Here is a 23,351-nt window from a genome sequence, read left to right on the forward strand (position 1 = left end):
TGTTATAACACACTTTTCAGCATATGTTGTGATGGGGTGATACAGTCAAGGATAGGGCTAAATGTAGCATGTTGTGGTCAGAAAGTCTACAGTAAGGTGACCGCGTTATGCTGTGGTGGAACTGTGTACGATATAGCTTGGTACCCAGGAAAACATTGCTGTGGGGACCATTTATGCTGAGGCAGTAAAGTTGTTGGGATATGAGGGTACAAAAGACCTGCTTACAAAATCCAATTCTTTGTAGCACATTTGTCTATTTTCTCTCTTATATTTTCAATTTGGCAAATAAAGTGCAAGTCATACTTTGAAAACTCCCAAAAATGTTAAGAATTTTGTTTCCAGTAGGAACGAGAAATGTACTTATTCTATCAGTCCTCTGATTGCTACACTTTGTCTAAAGCTTCACTGATTGGTTGATTAACGGATTGAATAACATGTAATTTATTACATGTACGTTGTTATGATTGATTGATTGATATAACCTCATTATCTCCGTTTTACAAGTGTCAGCACAACCCACGTACTGCACAACGTGCTTATGGGAGACTGGAAAGTAAACTCTGTCTCTCTACATACTACCTACAGCGCATGCGCTGTTTTCTGTGCTTTCTTTATATCACTGCCACCACTGAGAAAGCTTGATCTTAGGGTCGTATGCGAGGCATGTCGTTTAGCTTAGCCTCACCACTTGTGTCGTCGCGTTGAACTCTTTAATCATCGATATCAACAAAACTGTTTAATGCGTTGATTAGAATCATACGCGGCCGTGCGTGGGAAGGTCCACCAGCAACCTACGGATGGTCGTGGGTTTCCCCCGGGCTCTTCGTCGAATAAGTGAAATATTCTTGAGTACGGCGTAAAACACCAATGAAATAAATGAAAAAATAGAATCATACTGTGCATATTTTAGATTAAGATCACGTATCCGTATAAAGTATTATTATAAACAAAGGTTAAGACACAGTTTTTGTGTTTCCAGACATCACTTCCTACCTCATCACCGTCACCCAAGTGACCTGGGCGTTGTTCAAGATTTCTGGAATGTAAATATACACCTTACAGCCTATTAATTCTGGAGACCTTGGATCAAACTCGGGTCGGGTCATACCAATACCGATTCCCCACGGACTTCTGCTGCTACTAACATACAGATAAAGTTAGCGGCGTAAGGAGGGCTGCGTCGATCGTTCCAATTCAAATATCACAAATGAACTATATAATAGTAATGTGTTGTCATGATGTTTTAATAGGATGAAATTCATAACAATAAATAAACACTAGTCATTAAAACATGCAGCCATTTCAATAAATACCGGAAATAATATTATCATAATACCTTCACGGAATTACAGGATATTTGCATGAGTATTCTAGAATACGTTAGCACATTATGAACTGCACCTTGATAACAACTCATGAGGCTATTTGCAGTTTATTTTGGACTGTCAACCCTGACAGGGTAAGAATACTGACAATGTGGTGTCAAGATATAATCATTCATTCATTCCATAGTGCCCATTCTCCGGAAAAATCAGTTACGCAAGTCCGTCAATTCTGTTATAGTCATCTTCAAAAGTTTTCCAGCTTTCCATTCAGCTGATTGGGGAAAAAATTGTTGAAAATATACGTCATAAAACCTAAAATATCGCCCAAAGAAGATCATTTTAGAACCAAATCAAAGTCATAAAACATTACTTTTGGCGCTGACACTAAAATTTTTCGACTATACTATCATTCTACCATTCAAATAAAACTGAAAACAGCTTTTTACGATCAACAAAACGCTCCGAATTAGATAAACTGTGCAACTCAATCATGGGGGAAATTCGAGGTCATTTATCGCACAGGTTAAGCCATTGCTTCACGGTGATTTTTTTTAACCTTGCGGAACAGGAAGAAGTGAGTGCGTGAGCATTCTGGGATTTATCCATTATAGTTTATTAACATTAATCGTATTAACGACTTCATCGTACCCAGTATATAAGAAATTTGAGAATCACGCTGCGCGAAGTAATAAAGGTATCGATTAAAAATAATGCCAAAATCAGATGAAAGAGTGTGATAACCTATTTGCAAATACGGTCTCTAATATTTCTAACAGATTTTTCTCCGGGAGAAAATCGTATTTCCAAATATTTGTGTATAGTGGGTATTTGGACCACCTCTAATACCCACATGTCACACAAAAATTACTTTTAAGTGTGTTTTTCTTTTTAAGGACAAACAGAAAAAAATATATATGGAGATCACATTAACAACCAAAATTTTGCGCTCTTTCTTCTGAAGTTCACGCATTTTTTAGGATTTCTCCATCTTTTAAAGTGAATGAATTATTCATGAACATTGTGTGTTTCCTCCCAAATTGTCGTGTGGATCTATAGAACGGTATAACCCGGACATTGTTCAACCACTTCGAAATATATACACACTTAACTTTCTGAAAACTAGAAAAATGCTGTCATAGATTTGCATGGTTTTGAGATACTAGTTGTACAGATAATGACAGATATTAATTAATTTGTTTGTTTATTTATTTAATTGTTGTTTAACGCCATGCTCAAGTAGTATTCACCTGCACAATAGAGGTGAGTTTCATGGATTGCAGAAAACGGCGTCATGTCAGTAAAGCTGAGTAAAACCTGGCAAGTTAATGACTGACTTTCTGACACGTGAGGTACATATATGCACGCTTTATTAACGGAAGACACGAACGTCGCCGATTGCTTACTTCCACCGCCCCCACAAACTATTAGACCCCCCCTACAAACTAAAAGACCCTACAAATTCCCCGTCCAGAACCGGGATTGAACCCACATCTCGTGTGTTCTGGTTATTGAAAGAATGGTGGATTGTGCTCTGGTGATTGAAATGCTGTTAGAATTTTTTTTCTTCTAGTATCTAATTTGCATCACCAAACAACGCTGACTTTCCACACTTTTACCAGAGTTTGAACATCGTTTCCTCTCTCACCAGCTTGATGTTACAACTGATGCCCGAGTGAAAACTTGGATGGGAAATCACAACACAACATAAAATACCATAATATATAGAGTAACACCAGAACAATTAGGATAGGGCGACACCTGGCAAATATTAGCCAATAAATCCGGTCATCCTGTCATTTTACCTCTTAATGTGCGTATTTTTAAAAAGTAGCAAGGTTTAAGTCCTCTACCACAATGGCTTAAGGAGAATTAGGTAAATGCAATGCAGTGATGTTAATTTATTATATATGACAGATCTAGAATTACTCAAAATGTTGTGTTGTCATCACGCTTAATACACAAACTCAGTTCCTTCAGGCGAGACACTGTCCTGCAAAACTTTTAATAATTTGTCAGTTTCTTCCCTAGCAATCTTTGAAATTCCAAGAATTCTCTACAGCAACAATGATACATTTTTATTGTTTCTCCTTCGGGGTTGCTACTTTCAGATCAACCGGAGACGGCGGAGCGCTTTCGCTGAACCCCATCTGCGCATGTTCACAGCTTCCGGGGAGATCGATTTGCGCGTTCTTGAGGGGGATTCCAGAAGTATCTTTGTCCTGTGGGTGATACGGCAAGCTGCATGAACTTCCTTCTGTAAAGTTTCCGGATCGAGACTTTAAGAAATTCTGGTCAAAAAAAAAATATATGTACTTGATTAGTTCATACATATATAGGTCTTCAACAGCATAATAAGCTCGCGGTTGTAAGTAAGCTTAAAGAAAACAAAACTGAATTACTGACTGGTTTATATAACCGAGTTCTCAAATCGAACACGACCTGTAAATTTCAAGGTCAAGCCATGTACCAAGCTTCCTATTCAATACAATGAAGTCCGGAAGATTGTTTGCAGGCGGAGTGACAGACAAGTGGAGGACTGACAGACAAGGTGTGAACATATAGTCCCCACTAGCTCTGACACCGGTTTGGCCATGTTCCCAGTTTAGTTCCAAACTAACCGCTCTGTATCATTACGTTCACTAATTATAAAAACAGAATTCCTGTCGCCTGCGTTGTCCACACAATATCAAAGCTGTACTCGCCAAAAACATGTTACCCGTGATCTTCTAAGTAATTCTTGATCCACATTACCCTGTTATGGAATGAATAATAAAGGCCATAGCGTCACAACTATCACGTATAAATAAGCGACACTTCGCAAACAGGCATTTTCGAATCACCCGACTGCGTTACTAGGGTGGACGGGTGCGCTTCCCAAAATTAATTGTCTTTTCCCGCTTATATTGCTTATTCCTTCAGTTCATTATTAAAACAAAATTAAACTTAAGGCTCTGAAACAAGATTCCATTTACCCTTTAAATATGTTTCAGCCCAAACGGATTTTTTTCGGACGGGTGCGATTGACTTGAATCACAAATGGCGTTAAGCGAAGTCTGACTTGCTGTCGATGCGCCCGGTACATCTCTGTTAATTGTGCTCTTATAGTCTTTATTATTAGCCAATGTGATGCGAAATCAAAACTATTTTAGGATTAATAGAAACATATTTTTGGAGCGCACAGTTTCGACAAGTTGAGGGCATAACACAGAAAAATTAATTTTGTTTCATTTGACAGGTGTTTTACGCCGTACTCAAGAATATTTCACTTATACGACGGTGGCCAGCATTGTGGTGGAAGGAAACCAAGCACAGCCCGGGGGAAACCACGACCATCCACAGGCTGCTGGAAGACCTTCCCACTTACGGCCGGAGAGGAAGCCAGTATAAGCTAGATTTGAACTCACAGAGACCGTATTGGTGAGGGGCTCCTGGGTCATTTTAACGCTCGAGAACAGTTTTCAGATACCAACAGGGGCAATTTTCTTTGTATCTTTTTTTAAGGTCTATATTATCTTTACATTGAAAGTTTTCTACTACTGAAAGTTTTATACAGCCATATTTCGTATACCATGGTAAAACTGTTAACTGGTAATTAAAAACTGTCAATTGTAAGTATCCAGAAAAACACAAATGAAGTAAATAATGAACCCATGACAATTCACCCAGAACCCCTTGCCCTTAATTGGGGTACTCATGTACTTACCTGTGCCACGCGATCTTGTCTCACGTGAGGGAGGTAACTCAGTCCGTAGAACACAGTAGTGAAAAATGTTAAGGAAAATCAGAAAGCATGTGAAACGTAGCCCCCAAGTGCATTTGTGTAAGTAGATATGTATTTCTATCTAGAACAGTGCCTGTACAGTCACCCACCCCATCCAAAAAAATCGATTACAGTGTACAGGGTACCATTTATTCAGACTGATGTTAAGTTCTCATTTCTCGGTTCCTTTGTTGGCGGCGATTACATCCAAATATACTTGTAACGAAAAGTTGGTAAACACAGCCAAATCAGCAGCTGACTTTTGATAATTTTACAGAATGTGCATGTTGTACCATTAAACAACCACTTTACGATTTATTTTCCAAGAGATCGCAAACAATCGCCACGAAAGAGGTCATATAATTACGCAATCTCAAGACGAGATCGGGACTAACCTTCTCCGGAGAGTTTGCTCTAACGTTCGATGAAGCTTGTTTCTCTCACAGTAGCCTATGCTGTGCTTACAATATGCGATTGCCTATTTATGAGCAATAATTCGCCAAACGTCGGTGGTTTTCCCTTGACTTTCCGGTTTCCTCCCCACTCCCCCTGCCAAAATTGACCACCATCATGTAAGCAAAAAGTTTACAAGAATGGCGTTAAACCTCCCGCTTTAGGCAAGTACTGACGAACACGTACACATATCAAACTGGTGAGAAAAAAAAGGTCTTTGCCGAAGGTTAGACTGTGCAAAAGACCACACCAGCGTCGCCATACAGACTTGTTGTGAATGGCATGAACCACCCCCCTTTGGCAAATAACTGACGAACTTTTATGTGGGTGATTCACAGAAAAGCGCACCACATAGACGAAGGACTATAGTGGTTTTCCAGGAATGAAAGAAAAAACAGACGTCTCTACATCTCGACGGTGCTTGCTTGTAATCAGGATTTTCTACTGGTGATTTGACAAAAGGATATGTCTTATATTTGCCTTTCCTCTTGGTGTGAACTTCCGGGTAGAGCTTCCTCACCGCCCTGTTACACTCAATCCCCCAGACTAAGACGTTAGAGTCAGCGATTGGCTCGGCCAGTAGATGAAGAAGCTCATCACGTGACACGCCCGATTCCAGATCTCCAGTCCAGCAAACTAGATCTGGTGAATACAAACAGATTCATCGATTACATCAAGAAATATCTTAGACGGATTTTTTCGCACCTAGAGAAATATTTTGTGAATTTTCAAAAATCCGTCTAGTAAATGTGTCCGCTTCGGCTAGGTGGTATTTAGCAGGCGATTTTGTCCACTCCGAAATTCGCTTGTATCAAGCATATCAAATATTAGCGAATAAATACGCCGGCGATTCAATCACTCTGTCCGTGGCCACCCAGGAATAACAACTTTGTCAAGATCCATAACTGTGGTGAAGACAAGCAGGTTTTCCTCCCCGGTGGTATGTGGGAAGGTCTGACAGAAACTTGCCGATCGTCGTGGGTTTTTCCCAAGTTCTGCCCGATTTCCTCCCACCATATAATGCTGGCCACGGTCGTATAAATGAAATTTTCTTGAGTACGACGTAAAAAAACCAATCAAACAAATAAATAAATAACTGTGGTGAAGACAAAACGACTGATGCTTCACCAATGGGGCTGGTGTGCCATTACCGAGTAAAATATAAAGTGGTGTGCTGGCGAGCTGCGAGGTAGGACCCAAAGCTGACACCTGGTTTGGACTACAGATATCATTTAAAAAAGAACTTCTCGGAAAGCATGAAACGGTGTATGATTTATTATAGGCTGCTGCTGTGGCTATAAAACTCCGAGAGCGCTATATAATAAGATTTGAAATCGCCACTTGGGGCCACCTTAAACGTACATTTTAAAGTTCAGTGGGTACCCTGATATCAGAAATAATAGTTCTTACCGGGTAAATATTGCAGGATTTTTTCTGTGTCCAATGACATATCCCTGAGTGGCTGGAACGAAAAGGCTTCTGCTTCGGTTATGTGACCAAGATCGGTCGTCTGCTCAATGAATTGAACTCCAAAGAAGTAAGTCGTTGATGCGAGTTAAAGAAAAAATATTGTAAACAGGACAGACCATCCGAGAAAATGAGTTAACAACAGCAAGAAAAGAAAAAAAAACAAGTCAAAAAACACAAATATATTAGTATTATATACGAACTAGATTTAAACCAAATCGCAGCGCACGCGGACTGGTTTTATATAACAACGTATTATACATCACATTACATCGGAAATGAAGCTACATACATAAATATTTCGGACAGTAATTGCTTTTTGTGGCATTGATAACGTAAGCAACTTCAATAGAAACCTTGCCATCGCTAAAAAAAATAGCTAGGTTTCATATCATGACAGATAATTAACCCCCCTCCCCCCAAAAAAAATCACACTTGGCGCCAGCTTAAACATCGTGAAGCCTCTATACAACATATATGTATGAACCCTGACCAGTACATTTGCATTGAAAATAGTACGCAAAAGCTATAAAAAGTAGCAAAATAAAGTAGCTTTAATAAGTCACCGGTAGATTTCTATTGAACATAGTAAGGATAACATATTCAGCAGAAAAATTATTTAACCCTATCGATTACCACTAATATCTGTTTCCTATGGCAGTAGGTTTACATTACAGATCTCAGTTGGTTAGCGCTCTAGCGCAGCGTTATGACCCAGGGGTCTCTCACCAATGCGGTTCAAGTCCAGCTCATGCTGGCTTCCTCTCTCACCATAATGCTGGCCGCCGTCCTATAAGTGAAATATTATTGAGTACGGCGTAAAATACCAATCAAATAAACAAATAAATATATTACAAATGAAGAATTATGTAAAGGATATTTCTTGAACTTTCCCTTCCTCTGAGCAATACTGTTTGGGAATTCCTCTCGCACGGCTCGGTTACAGGCCGGGCCCCAGTGGACGACTTCCGGACATTGCAGCACGTGACTGACCTTTTGCAGCAAGAGATCGCGAGCAATATTCGCTTTGGAACTCTCACAAAGTATCTCTGGCAAATAAAGCAGATTTAAAGAAAATTTACGGATTGGAGTTTCCGCAGAATATTTATATTAATAATCAATATTAACCATCAATGGGGGAGTGCGCAAACGAAATCGTGTGAGAAACCATAAATATCATCAGTACAGATGGGAATAAACATGGTTTTCAATTATTTTCTTTGGGGGGGTGGGGGGAGAGATAAGACGTATGGCAATACTCTTTGTATGTTGGGTACTTTGGACCCCTTCTTGGTATATATTGTCTTTGCATAATAATGTTTTAAATGTGGACGCAACACATGTTTACTAAATATATTTATATTGGGTCTTTTTAGCTAACAAATGTGTTCAACTTGAATTGTAACCATGTTTTTTTTTAATATATTCATAAGTATTACCTTAATTCAGACTGAATGCATGTGTTTGGATATAAACAACAAATTTACATCTTAGTGAATTGCAGCACACCCTTATTTAAGTCGTTATTAAGCAAAAACGATATATACCAAGATGTGGACCCAAACAGCAACCATACAAAAATATTTTCAAATACCTTTTTCTCCTGAAAGAAAGCACCTCAAAAATATTAAAGACCATACATGTATTTGAAAATAAATTTTCATGCTCTTTCATCGGCTATTTGCATCAACTTTATGTTTTCATCTCAGTTAAGTATACAGTATTGGAGCTTCCTTCTACAGTATAGGAGCTTCCTTAGACGGTAAAACTGAACGATGGACAATTATTTTTTAACAAAATATAACAACTAACTGAATATTCCCCATAGTTTGGGAAAAAAAGTATTTACAGCTTAGTTTTATACAAGTAATACGTGTAATATGAAAAAGAAATAGCTTTAGATATCGGATTGACGTTAGCTATACAGAAGATCTTGAGGGATAAATCAGAGCATTTTGCCTCTTTTAGTTTTATTTACCTGATAAGACTTCTTTTATTCTGAGTATTTTCCATCCCTCTCCGTTATTACTTCTCATTCCGTCATTCTCTACGTTATCACTGCTGTCGGTGCCATTTTCATCCTGCTGGTGTCTCTCTGAATGAGTTTCAGGATATGACATAGAGCGCAACTCCAGATCCGTTTCATGTTTGATTGACAACACATACCCTGGTATACCAGAGTTATCGTTCTTTGACACTACGTGTGCCGGATCAACGCTTTCGTCAGATCTGGAAGCCCTTTGCGGGTTAATTTTATCTTGCACGTGCATCTGTAGCCTGTGATGGAGAGAGCTTTCGGTCCCATGGACACCCTTCTCACTTTCAGAGTCAGCACGAGATAATTTCTTCGCTGTCGGACGTGACATATTGACACTGTCGGAGTCTTCGTGTTTTTGTCTTTTGCACATTTCCGCTTCTACGGATTCGTCGCATTCGCTTGCGGTGCTCGAGCTGCCATCCGACCAATCGAAATTGCCGTCCTTCGCCTGGTTCCTAACCATTATTGGTGCAGGTCTTTTGCGCCTGCGCCGTGGAAGCATCAAGTGTTCCTGAACAGATGTGTCTGGATATTGTCTAGCGTTTTTGTTTTCACTTGCCGCATTCCTCGTTTCCTTCGCCTCTACGCTCTCTGTGGTACCTGTTCTATGCCCTTCCGTGGTTATTCCGTCGATTCGAACGGTGTTCTGACTTCTGGGACCATCAGCGAGATTCAGGGGTCTCTCATTAGGGCCAGAGGCACCAGCACTGAGGTCATCCATGAGACCCCTATGCGAAGTGCACACTGGGGTGTGTAGTACATTTATCGGTGAAAATTTACCCACTGACATCTCCTTTGCGTTTCCCGTTACTTTTACACAAATCGACTTGTCCCCTGAGACTCTGCAACCCTCTTTTGATTGCTCTGTTGACAACTCACAACAGTCGTGACCGGATTTAGTAGCCAGCCTAAACTTGGCTCTGTGCGCATGACCGGAACAGTGCGCCTGAAAATCTGGTTTAGATGGACTTTTCCAGTTACACACTTGGCAGAAATACACAATGTTTCCTCCTTCTCGAACGAGTTTGGTGTACTTGCCGAATTCCTGAGTGAAACCCGGAGTAGGCAGATGGCGTACACTTTCTCCCTCTCTGACGTCCCCCCCAACCGGACGTTTCTCCGTCACTGACCGGCTGGACGCCATGATTTGGTCAGTAAGTTCTTGAAGTCGACACAGACTGTCGCTCGAGGTTTGCTGCGTTTTATCCGACGGAAAATAAACAGACTTCAACACACCTGACTTTAAGGGAACACTGTGATCGGTATTAGTAGGGCCTATCCTTTTGCCCTTCAAATTTAACGCTTCTGAACAAGCGTTCATTAGTTCGGCCAAAGTTGGTTTTACGTCAATGACGTCTGAAGATGTCAGCGCCACATTTGATGTGCAGACGGCTTTCGGTGCACTTGACTGATACGTCATATGAAAAAATGCACTTGCTGACGTCGATTTTTTCGAAGAAATCTCTTTGCTTTCTTTCACATCTTTTCTTAACATAATATTATCCTTTCCTGACAGCTTCGGAGCAATTGAATGGGTTGATACAGTATGACACTGTAAGTCCTCCTTAGTTTTAAACCTTAGCTTACAAACGCCACATGTTTCTCCATTGTCTTTTGATCGTTCTTCGCTTCCCGAAAGATGCTGAGTGCGCATGTGTACCCGGAAGTTATCTTCACTTGTTAAAATGGACGGTAGCGACCTACACAAAGTGCATTTGTACAGAATTTCGGCGTAGCTTAATACGTCATGGTTTGCTGAAAAGTCATTGATGCATTTGTCACCTGATGAATTTGTTCTCTCCTCGACGTGACTGTCACTGCTGTTATTTATAAATGAACCCACCTCGCCTTTACTGTTTACGGAGGCCATAGCTAAAGTGGTGTAGACTGTCATGCGTTTTTAGCATTACAGGATGCGAAAGTTCAACAATGTTGCTTCCACGAACATGTACTGTACAAACAAAACATAAAAAAGGGAACTGATTAGTTGAGAAATTAAATACATTTCGGCTTAAATAAATTGGTGAAATAAAAAAAAAACAAGAAAAAAAAACATGGAAACTTTTACAAGTTTCAATACAGTTTAAATATAAAATTTAATATTTTGGGGAATTGTGTGTTTAAGGGTGTATTATGAATATTGCACTTCTGTACAACTTATCGCGCCGTACTGGTGAAAAACACGTGGACTTCACCTACAATAGGACTGTGCTAATATCCCCAAAAGACCAGTTTGCCATGCACAGCAGAAATCATCTTCAATCACGAAACCAGAGCTCAAATAAGAACTTTGAATTTGCAAATACATCCAACCGCACTTGTCTTCAAGGTATACTTCGAACATAGGACTGCGAATAGTATGCTGAATAGCGTTTCAAAGCTATGCCATAGTCTATCATATTGTAGAGGTTTCTTCTTTTCTTCTTTTTTTCATGTTGTCTTTACCTTGCACTGTCTTGTAGATGGTACACCATACAAGTACTGTTCTATTGTCTTCTTGCTGTTTCACCCTACTACCCAATCGCTGTTTCAACCTAATACCCTATAGCTTTTCATCTTTCATCCTACTAACCAATCGCTGTTTCATACGACCTTATCTCTGTTTCACTCTACTACCCTATCGTTGTTTCACCATACCACCCTATCACTGTTTCGCCCTACTACCAAATTGCTGTTTCGCGGTACTACCCAACTGCGGTTTCACCATACCACCCTATCGCTGTTTCGCTCTACTACCCAATTAATGTTTCACAATACTACCCAATCGCTGTTTCAACCTACTACCCTACTGCTGTTTCATCCTACTATCCAATTGGTGTTTCACCATACTACCCTATTGCTAAATCAGCCTACTACCCAATCGCTGTTTCACCCTAATACCCAATCCCTGTTTCACTTTACTAACCAACCTCTGTTTCACCCTACTATCCAATCGCTGTTTCACCCTGATGCCCAATTGCTGTTTTACACTATTAATACCTAACATATCTACAATATAATTAAAGACGTATAGCATGGAGAGTAAAACCAGAGCAGCCACGACAGTGTGATAGACTTACAGCATACAGAGTAAAAGCAGAGCAGCGACGACGCTGTGACAGACGTACAGCATAGAGAGTAAAACCAGAGCAGCAACGACAGTGTGATAGACGCACAGCATAGAGAGCAAGACCAGAGCAGCGACGACATTGTGATAGACCCACAGCATAGAGAGCAAGACCAGAGAAGCGATGACAGTGTGGTAATTGGCAAAAGGTCACATGTAGCCGGTGAAAAACGGCTTCTTGTCAACTTACCTGAGTTTTATTTTAAGGGTTCATATAATTGCTTAGACAGTAGCATTTTACATGCCACCTAGCACCATGGCTTAAAAACAGAATTGGGTAAAAATAAAACAATGTCTTAGACGTCACTGGTCTAGAAATACTCAAAACGCTGCCTTGTCATCACATTAAACATACAACATTAAATCAATATAAGGCAAACTCACACATATTTACTCTCATATTGAGGGACTAAGAAACGTTTCGAAATATTGAGTCAAAAATGGTACCCCATTTTTCTTGCGGATGGTGGTGGGTTTCCCCCGGGCTCTGCCTGGTTTCCACCCACCATAATGCTGGCCAACGTCGTATATGTGAAATATTCTTGAGTACGGCGTAAAACACCAATCAATCAAATCAAACCATTTTTCTTGCGTGAATGACACGTAAATAACCGCGAATGAGACTTATCATAGTCTCGCTTACAGGAGCTCTAGCGAGAATTCGACGTGGACAGGAACGTGAAATGCTTTATAATGTCATTGGTCTGACCTATATCCTGAGGCGGAGACACATCTCACCTAGCCATGGATGGATTCGAACTGGCGGTGACGTGACCGACGCACTAACAAGATACACACCTGTAGACGTTCAGACATTACATTGATAGGTACTGTAGCTTTCCTATGCATTACACAGTGGTGTGGTAAATGTTTTAATTTACAAAAAGAAAACAATTTGCTTTTGTTTTAATTTTTAAAACAAATTATCCTGCAAAATCATAAAATTGTGACACAGGAGAAAAAATAAAAACATCCACTTATATATCATAACAGGAGTGTTGACAAGTATTGTTAGCAATTACGTGTTCAATCCTGAGGTCGCTGATTTGAAAGCTGGGGTGGTCTCTGCCAATTTTCAAACGCTAGAATTTGTTCTGTGACCAGGGATTTGATTTTATTGGCTGAAAGGATGTTTTACGCCGCACACAAGAATGTTTCACTTATATGACGGCAGTTTTGTATGGATAGTTTGAAATGTCCATACGTAATGACCCAGAAGCCTCTCACCAATGCGGTCGCTGTGAGTTCAGGTCCTGCTCATGCTGGCTTCCTCTCCTGCCGTAAGTGAGAAGGTCTGCCATCAACCTGCGGATGGTCATAGGTTTACTCCGAGTTTTGCCCTGTTTCCTCCCACCAAGATGCTGGCCGCCGTCGTATAAGGGAAATATTCTTGAGTACGGCGTAAAACACCAATCAAATCAATAAATAAATAACCAGTGAAGTGTAAATCATCAATAAATAAATAACCAGTGAAGTGTAAATAATTGTAATTATATGATTTGCTACATGTCATGTAAATCACAAGACATTCGCCATGTTACAGAGCCTTGAGGTCAATGCGTGATGTAAGCAGACCACAGTAGCAATATATACAGAGACAGGATCCGCTGAACTTATAGCGTGAATAGAAGCTATAGACGCAACAGTATACCGCTACATCACACACAGCAACGAACCAGTTTTGTTTAGTCTACAGTGCAACATGTTATGGTCAGGCACTCGTCTCTTGCTTTGTCTTTGGTCATGTATAGGTTATGCTACAGACCAGCAAATATAAGTGTTTGTTTTTATGTCGCAGCGAACATCATTCGTTGAATGCAACCGTAACTGTGGAATATAACTGTTGACAATGCGAATACAGACGTTGGTAGTGTCATTTTGGTTGTTGTTACAAGGTCTCAATGACGGACGGATGGCCGTCGTTACTATATACTATATCTATATCGTGCTATTATATTACAGAGTCATCCGGCAAGTCTGACAAAATTAAATTAAATGCCAGACCAAATATTTTCGACCGATAACGTTTCCCACATACATTTACAACTTCTCATTTTTGTGACGTTGTATAACCGACATATCGCAGTTCAGATAAAGCAAAATCGCGCACACTGAGAAGATCGAAAGTGCCGCCAAGAGAACGCACCTGTTCCGCTAATGTCACATGGACACTGTTTTGCCTTTTAGTCATAGGATCGCGGGGGTATACGATTGACGCGACATCGTGTTTCCGCTTTTTCTAACATGACGTCTACCACAATTCCAGGTTAAAAGCTGATTTATAGAGTTACCAAAGACGTCAAAACAAAACGCCTGTGGCCGATTAGATATGTTTCCTTGCCTCTTCCAAAATAATCAAGGCTATTTTATTTGTTTTCTTTCCCTTTAACCTTGCGTACAGAACAGTGCAACGATGTTACGAAACGAAAGAGCGATTATGAGGAGCGATGCGATAGCGTTACTACGAGATGCAATGGCAGTGCCGTCGCAAGGTTTCATATCACCGTAGTACCTCCTCACAACATGGTCTGACGATACTGAGAAAGCCCAATGCCGCGATGATGGGTTTTTCTAGTCTCCAGACCATTTACTTCAAACAATGAACGATCTGGAATCACACCATAGGCTACCTGCTGGTACGCCAATTTTAGAATATCCCTTTGAAGAGTACTATGTATGGCTATTGTATTGTACAGTAAAAGTCTGAAAACCACAGCCATGGCTCCATAAAGTAGAGAGAATTGTGTCAAAATCTAGCTGTCTGACTGATTGTTTTGTATGAATAAGGTAAAGAGGTTTCAGTGCATCAAAGTTTAGTGAGCCCAAAAAATTGCAGGAAGGTGACAGAAGGCTGACATGTTACCTGTCGAATTTAAAAATAATGCATTGTCTTCCTTATGATTAGAGATAAATGCCAAGTCTTGTAAAAATTGCATTCTCTTAAAACCCCGCAGATATGTTCATAAAATAAATTGCCGGGAGTGGGATTTGAACCCGCGTATATGTAACTTCTGGCATTTTCACTGAGTGTCCCGGCATTCTGCTTTTTGTAAACAGGTTGGGTTTGCTCACACAGTAGCCTATCTTCAACACAATGCGGTATTGAATTTCCATCACATGTGTTCATCTTCGGTCATCTTTTTTTTTTCATATCCCCTCTTTCTTATTACTATCCCATACTTCCTGGGTTGTGTTGTGCTGTGCTGCAAATGTAGGCCAGCTCTCGGCAAATTTCTGCTGTTTCTAGCCTATATACTGGCAACCCGCGGCGAATGGGCGTCTGCAGTCAACTTGGTCATCGCAGTACATGCATATGGCACTAGTCTAACTAACGATGCAAACTGGTAACATTATGCAGTGAAGTCTAGCAGTCTCCCATTGTGAACATTTACGAACCCGTTATTTAAAGTTTATTGACACATCAGGATACAGATGTACATGTTAGTCTATGCCTATAACAGACAAACTCCCCGAATGACGGAAGCTGGGGACAAAAGCTGTACAGAGCGCGAGTTGGATTCGATCACTCAGTCACCTTGGTCGAATGTTATGTACAAATGACTCCATTGAATAGAGTGAGTGAGTGAGTGAGTGCTTGGGGTTTAACGTCGTACTCAACAATTTTTCAGTCATTGTCTTAGGGTGCATGTACGTGTAATGTGCCTCCTTGTAGCAGGACGGATTTCCACCCCTCTTTTATCCAGTGCTGCTTCACTGAGACGACTTACTAATGGCAAGTAAGCCGCCCCGCCCAAGCCATTATACTGATACGAGTCAACCAGCTGTTGCACTATCCCCTTCATGCTGAACACCAAGTGAGGAAGTTACAAATTCCTCTTTTAAAGTCTTAGGTCTGACTCGATCAAGGATTGATCCTGGATCTACCGGTCCCGAAACTGACGCTCTACCAACTGTGCTATCCGGGCCGGTCCAGGGAATAGATTATTACCACTAATAGGCGGGATGATTAATTAACTGCTAATCAACCACGAGGATCAACAACAGCAGCCTGACTGACTTGGTAGAGCGTTAACCAGCAACGAACAGACCGGCAGACAAACAGACATACTGACAGACGAACGGATGGAGTCATAACGTGCTAACTAGGTTTTGGATCAGATGAAATGTTCACGAGACATGTCTGCTGACTGTTTCTTATTTCTGCGTGTAAACATTATTGTCGAAAATTTACCAGTTTCCAAGGTCTATGACACGACTTCAAAACTTTCAACTATTAGTATTGAGTGATAAACTTTATCAGTGATTCACAACCAATGTAACACATTTTAAAATTCCACTGACTGGTTGCCATAATACCTTGTCACAATGGGGTCGACTTTGAACTCTACGTAGAATTTACGCAAATGCGCTGAATAGCATTCGTGTAGAAGAATCCGTTATAAGTTGTTTTTTCTTTCAAGAAAGGATGGTTCTCATTTAACTTAATATACATGGAACCTATCGCCACATACGTTTTCAATAATCTTGACAGGGTGGTTCTCACTTAACTTATGGAACCTTTCTCATTCGGATTCTCAGATAAAGATATATTTTGTTCCGCTGTATGAAAGAATGCCTACATGTAAATACTGTTCGATGAATTTTGATTATTTATAAAAAACGAATATAATTTAAGTGTTTTGTATTTAAAGCTCAGCCGTTGGTGAAAAGAAATGTTTGTTGAGAAAACAGGTCACTGGTTCGACACGTGTCACTTCCTCGTTGTTTATTACCCTCGATTTATAAACAGATATGTGTGCATTATATATAGTATATACATATACAATATGTAATTACATCGGCCTGTGTGTCATTATCATTGTCTTAAACAGATAACTAAACATATAAATGTTTTTAAAACGTTGTCAGTCCATACAGCCTGCAGTGTCTTAGGGAGATCCAGTGAAAAATTTAATAAAAGCAAATTCTCAGTCGCTACAACAAATTGGGCAATATCAGATTCGAACCTTTGCCCAAGGACAATATTTGGGTCGACAAGAACAATTGCGATAGATTATAAGGAGCATAAAACGAGCATTGGCCTATATTCACATACAAATAAGTAGTGACATTGCCATAACAGCCCTGTATGAAGAAAAACAAATATGATTATAGGGAAAAAAAGAAAATAAATATCAAACTGTTACACTTACCTAAATTAGTTCTGTTGATCTGTATATGTGTTTGTTACATAGCGCATGTTGATTTGGTGATTCACTCATTTGACAATAGTACAGCGGTGCATAACGGCTATATACACTCTATAACCAGCAAGTCCGTCCGAAATGGGGATAGCTGCGCAAACAAAATGGCATTGAATCTCAGTCGCGAAGTCCGGTTCAATATATTACCATACCTCCCGGCGGAGACAATAATACAGAGTATCGAGGGGGATGGTTTATGCGAATGTACAGAGCTGGCTTACGCCTCGACCTGGCTTGGCCCACGGGTCTGGTCTCGGCGCCAGCCCGCCGACCGCTAACCCCCGCCATGGCTGACTGGAAATGTGACCAGGCGTCAATGCCGGTGAGCGAGCTCTGGAAGTACAGCGTATCGGGAGGCTTCACGGCGCCTCGCGTCTATCACTCCCCAGCCTGTCGTGCTTGTCTTCTCTACCTCGATCGTTCGAGGCTGGAAGCCGATGACGCCGCTTGGCTGCCAGAGACAAATTAGTGTAGCCGACACGAGGGAGTGTTCACTTGCTCATCCTACTTTTAAACAAACATTCTAATTTAAAACCAGTCCGTCTTTTTCCCGGATTTTTTGTTTTTGTCGTTTTACAGTCTTAACGTCGAATTGGTGAATTCGGTTTTTGACGCTAAGAAAATTGCCTTGTATAGCTGGATGCCCTACATTATAAATGCCTTCCGTGGGTGTTATATTCAGAAATGTCATTTCAAAGCCAAGAAATAGAAACGAAAGACTGGCTAAACATATCGAGAGCCTTTGAAGACATTTTTTGTTTGATTTCATTTTATCTTTAGATTTCTTGATCATTTGGGCACTTTTTAGTCATACACCAAACTCCAACGGTTGAAATTAATGTAAGCGTTAAATAATCACATTTAAACGTTTTATATGTGAGTTTGTTTATTTAAATAACGCTTTTAGAACTGACAATAAATTTACAAAATATACGAATACATATTGCGCATAATCATGCGGTTTAAAAACACATTATTTTATGCATTATTGGAAAACATTTATAGCGAACAATGACTTGAAACTTTTTCCACGCGAAACAAACGATTGTGTTATATGGACACAAACTTGTGTTCTTTCCAACAAGAGAATATGTCATAAATGAACAACTGTAGCTTGTGTTGAATGAACACAAGGTCTGATGTTGAAAGAGTTGAACACAAGATATGTTGGATGTTATACACAATATTTGTGTTGCAGTACAAGCTTTGTTGTACCAACACAAGTTACGTAAACTGTGCATGATGCGCATAAATTATCTCATATTAGTTCAACACAAGTAATCATTTTGTAACACAAAGATGTGCACTTCACACTTATTTAACACATGGTTGTGTTGTTGTAACACATTTCTGTGTTTAATGAAAACAACACAGCTTGTTGTGTTACATTTTAAATCAAATGTGTTTATACATTCATTCAGAAATCTGAAGGCCTGGGATCAAACCCGGATCGAGTCAAACAAAACATTTTTAAATTGATACTTGTTGTTGCCTCGCTTGGCGCTCAGCGCTGAGAGGTTAGAGCAAGGAAATAACATTGGATGGCCCGCTGTCGGCATCATGTGACTGGGTGGGGTGTCCTATTTGGTGTCGGCATGATAGTTCAGTGGCGGCAGCCTCTTGGCGTCATAGAAATGCCATGCCAAAAGAGGACACAATATATGTACACACACCTAATGACTCCTCGTCGTCACATAACTGAAAAATTGTTAAGTGCAACGTAAAATATAAAGCACACATACATACATTCACCATACAACAATATCCCTACATTTCCAGGAAAAAGTCTCACGCTCAGCTAAATTAACCAGTAAGTAAACAGCATCACGTGAGGTTCTCGGAAGCAAAATTTTCGCCCTGTAAAGGTGCAAAGGGATTTGAAAAATTAATCGACCACAGTTTGTTCTGTGCGAATGTCCGTGGGTGTTGTTTTATTTCGCATTTCTATATGCATTGTTTGAAATCTGCAAATCTACAACTCCAGATAAGCTGCTGTTCAGCTGGGGCCCAGTATGCTTTTGTCTAGATTTGTGCAGATCATTTGTTGCCTTTTCAGAGTTTCAGCTTGAATATGTGACACTGATACACATATTCAGCTTGTATATATAGAGAGATTCGGGTTGCCTGCTAGCAATGGTATTCAGAATACCCGTGTATGACACTACTGTGCAAAGATTCGGCTGAATACATACATTTTCACTAATCAGTAGAAATTCACTAATATATGCCTGACGCTATAATATTCAGAGACTCTTTTAGTTTGACACTTATAATTAGAGATGTTGGGGCCTCCGTGGCCGTTAGAACTCCAGAAAAGCGCAATGAGCCAGGAGCCTCCCACCAATACTGTCGTTGTGAGTTCAAGCTAAGCACATGCTGGCTTTCTCTCTCTTTCTGCTGGCCGTACGTGGAAAGGTCTACTAACAACCTGCGAATGTTCGTGGGTTTACCCCAGGCTCTGTGCGGTTTCCTCCCACCATTATTCTGGCCGCCGTTGTAGACGTGAAATATTCTTGACTACGACGTAAAACACCAATGAAATAAATCAATATATTCACAGATTCAGCTTGAATGATTTTATTTGATATACTCGGACTCAGCTGGTATATGTTTGACAGTGGTGCACAGAAGTTTGTATGTTTGATTCTTGTACTTAGAGATTCAGTTTGTTTGATTAACATTGACATGCATCCCACTTACAATGAAAGTTTCAACTTGTATGAATTTATTCAGGTCTTCGCCTTGTACTTGTTTGACTAATGTATGCTTTTTCAGAATGTATCAGACTTACATATACTCATAGCTTCAGCTTGAATACATGACACTTAAACTAATAGATTCAGCTTGAATACATGACACTTAAACTAATATATTCAGCTTGAATACATGACACTTAAACTAATAGATTCAGCTTGAATACATAATACATAAACTAATAGATTCGGCTTGAATACATGACACATAAACTAATAGATTCATCTTGAATACATGACACATAAACTAATAGATTCAGCTTGAATACATGACACATAAACTAATAGATTCGGCTTGAATATATAACACCTAAACAAATTGATGTAGCTTGAATATATCATTCTTTAACTCATATTCAGCTTGAATATATGAAACCTAAACACAGAGATTCTGCTTGCATATATAACACTTCAACACAGATTTTAATCTCGATACGTACACAAAGATTCAGCCTAAATGTACAACACTTAAACTCATATTCACCTTGCATATATGACACCGACACTCAGCGATTCAGATTGAATATGTGACACCTCAACACAGATATTCGACTTGAATAAATGACACATTTAAACACAGATATTTGGCTTGAATAAATAACCCGTATACACAACGATTCAACTTCAATGTATGACATTCCAACATTCTGCTTTAATATATGACACTGAAACAGAGAGATTCAGACGGAATACATTACACTTATATACAAAGATTCAGCTTGAATATATGACACTTAAAGGCAGAGATTCAGCTTGAATATTACACTTAAAGGCAGAGATCCAGCTTGAATATTACACTTAAAGGCAAAGATTCAGCTTGAATATTACACTTAACGGCAGAGATTAAGCTTGAATATTACACTTAAAGGCAGAGATCCAGCTTGTGTATATGACATTTAAAGGCAGAGATTCAGCTTGAATATATGACATTTAAGGGAAGAGATTCAGCTTGAATATATGACATTTAAGGGAAGAGATTCAGCTTGAATATATCAGACTTGAAGGCAGACATTCAGCATGAATATATGACACTTAAAACCAGAGATTGAGCTTGATTATATGACACTTAAAGGCAGAGATTCAACTTGAATATATTACACTTAAAGGCAGAGATTTGGCATTAATATATGACACTTAAAACCAGAGATTCAGCTTGAATATATCAGACTTGAAGGTAGACATTCAGCATGAATATATGACACTTAAAACCAGAGATTGAGCTTGATTATATGACACTTAAAGGCAGAGATTTAACTTGAATATATTACACTTAAAGGCAGAGATTCAGCTTGAATATTACACTTAAAGGCAAAGATTCAACTTTAATATTACACTTAACGGCAGAGATTAAGCTTGAATATTACACTTAAAGGCAGAGATCCAGCTTGAACAAATATGACATTTAAGGGAAGAGATTCAGCTTGAATATATGACATTTAAGGGAAGAGATTCAGCTTGAATATATCAGACTTGAAGGCAGACATTCAGCATAAATATATGACACTTAAAACCAGAGATTGAGCTTGATTATATTACACTTAAAGGCAGAGATTGAACTTGAATATATTACACTTAAAGGCAGAGATTGAACTTGAATATATTACACTTAAAGGCAGAGATTCGGCATTAATATATGACACTTAAAACCAGAGATCCAGCTTGAATATATGGCAATTAAAGGCAGAGATTGAGCTTGATTATATGACACTGAAAGGCAGAAATTCAACTTGAATATATTACACTTAAAAGCAGAGATTCGGCATTAATATATGACACTTAAAACCAGAGACCCAGCTTGAATGTATGGCAATTAAAGGCAGAGATTGAGCTTGATTATATGACACTGAAAGGCAGAGATTCAACTTGAATATATTACACTTAAAAGCAGAGATTCGGCATTAATATATGACACTTAAAACCAGAGATCCAGCTTGAATGTATGGCACTTAAAGGCAGAGATTCGGCATGAATATATGACACTTAAAGGCAGAGATTCAGCTTGAATATATGACACTTAAACAGCTTGACAGTGTAACATTATTATTCATCCCACGCCGTTTACGAAACTGCTATTCAAAGATTATTCACTGACTTTGTCTTTATGATACTACATGTCAGAAAATCAATTAGCCTTTAGGCGTATGACACTAACATGCAAAGATTAATGAGCGTAACAACAGGCTATACCTTGGCATGAATAACCTTGAAGAAAATACAGCTTGGAATGTACATGGAGAAATACACTGAGATTCGTTTTGTACAGTACATGCGCAACTCTAACCTGTTTTACAATGTTTCATCTTGCATCAGACAAGGTAGTGAATATTCTCACTCGATGCATGGATATCACACTTGATACTAACACAACACGGGATTGTATGAGAATCCAACATGGATGCGCATATTTTACGTTCTTGGATTTGTCATGGAGAAACAATAGATAGGTTGGGTGATTGGGACAAGCATTAATGTATTCGGTTTTAAGAATGACCCTTATCTGGAATCAGGTCCTGGAAATTTAAATTAATACACAATTGTTCATCATCGTTAAATTTTCGATAGCAACTTTCTCTTCTGGATCTTGATTGAGGAATTTATTTCTTCACCTTTGCCATTTGCAACAAAGAAGTTACACACAGGTTTGGATAAATCTTCGTGTACAGCTTGGTCCTGTCACAAGCATCAATCCGTTCTAATTTAGTGCTGACCCGGACCTAGATCGAGATCCGGAATGTTCCTAAAACGATTCTTCACCTCTAGGTGATACGGTTCAAATTTTTACTCATGCCCATGGTGGCTATAAACCCAAGATATGAAATATGTATGTCGAAAGTGATATTAGGTATGTCCTTTTTGATGGATGTAGGCTACCCCTCAGTGATTAAAACTCAGCCAGAATACATGAACTCCATTAACCTGTTGTATGTTCTTATCTGTCGCAATCTGCACGTTAAGCCGGTCACCTGAGTCTAATGTGCGGAAGGTCTGGGGTTCAATCCTAGCATTAGCGCTTTCTGACACTGCAGTAATTTTAAACGTGATTTCTTTGCGTATCAAGTATTTGATCTCAGGGATAAATGGAAAGCAACAGTATTAACTGCCCATTTGTCCTTATACCGAGTTGCTGCCTCGCTTGGCGCTCACTACTGAGAGATTAGAGCAAGGAAACAGGACTGGTTGGCCTGATGTCAATATAATGTGACTGGGTGGGGTGTCATGTCTGGTGTCGTCGGTATGATACTTCA

General features: G+C 39.5%; 1 protein-coding gene across 1 annotated transcript; it reads right to left on the reverse strand.

Annotated features, from left to right (window-relative positions):
• Positions 1-1,235: 1,235 nt before the first annotated feature.
• On the reverse strand, positions 1,236-17,424 carry LOC135480550 (uncharacterized). The gene is made up of 7 exons (XM_064760404.1): positions 17,303-17,424; positions 8,984-10,994; positions 7,886-8,054; positions 6,949-7,082; positions 6,006-6,180; positions 5,029-5,086; positions 1,236-3,613 (listed from the first exon to the last, which is right to left on the reverse strand). The coding sequence occupies exons 2-7, from the start codon at positions 10,935-10,937 to the stop codon at positions 3,401-3,403; spliced, it is 2,703 nt and encodes a 900-aa protein (XP_064616474.1). The 5' UTR covers positions 10,938-10,994; positions 17,303-17,424; the 3' UTR covers positions 1,236-3,400.
• Between the last annotated feature and the right edge of the window lie 5,927 nt (positions 17,425-23,351).

This window comes from Liolophura sinensis, chromosome 13 (assembly GCF_032854445.1).
Source record: "Liolophura sinensis isolate JHLJ2023 chromosome 13, CUHK_Ljap_v2, whole genome shotgun sequence".
Lineage (NCBI taxonomy): Eukaryota > Metazoa > Mollusca > Polyplacophora > Chitonida > Chitonidae > Liolophura > Liolophura sinensis.

Excerpts from the sequence above, each read along its gene's own strand:
- LOC135480550 (XM_064760404.1), bottom strand. The coding sequence starts at position 10,937 with ATGACAGTCTACACCACTTTAGCTATGGCCTCCGTAAACAGTAAAGGC. Across the intron at positions 6,181-6,948 it reads AATCCTGCAATATTTACCCG|ATCTAGTTTGCTGGACTGGA; the intron begins GTAAGAACTATT and ends TGTATTCACCAG. Across the intron at positions 3,614-5,028 it reads GACAAGATCGCGTGGCACAG|AATTTCTTAAAGTCTCGATC; the intron begins GTAAGTACATGA and ends TTTTTTGACCAG.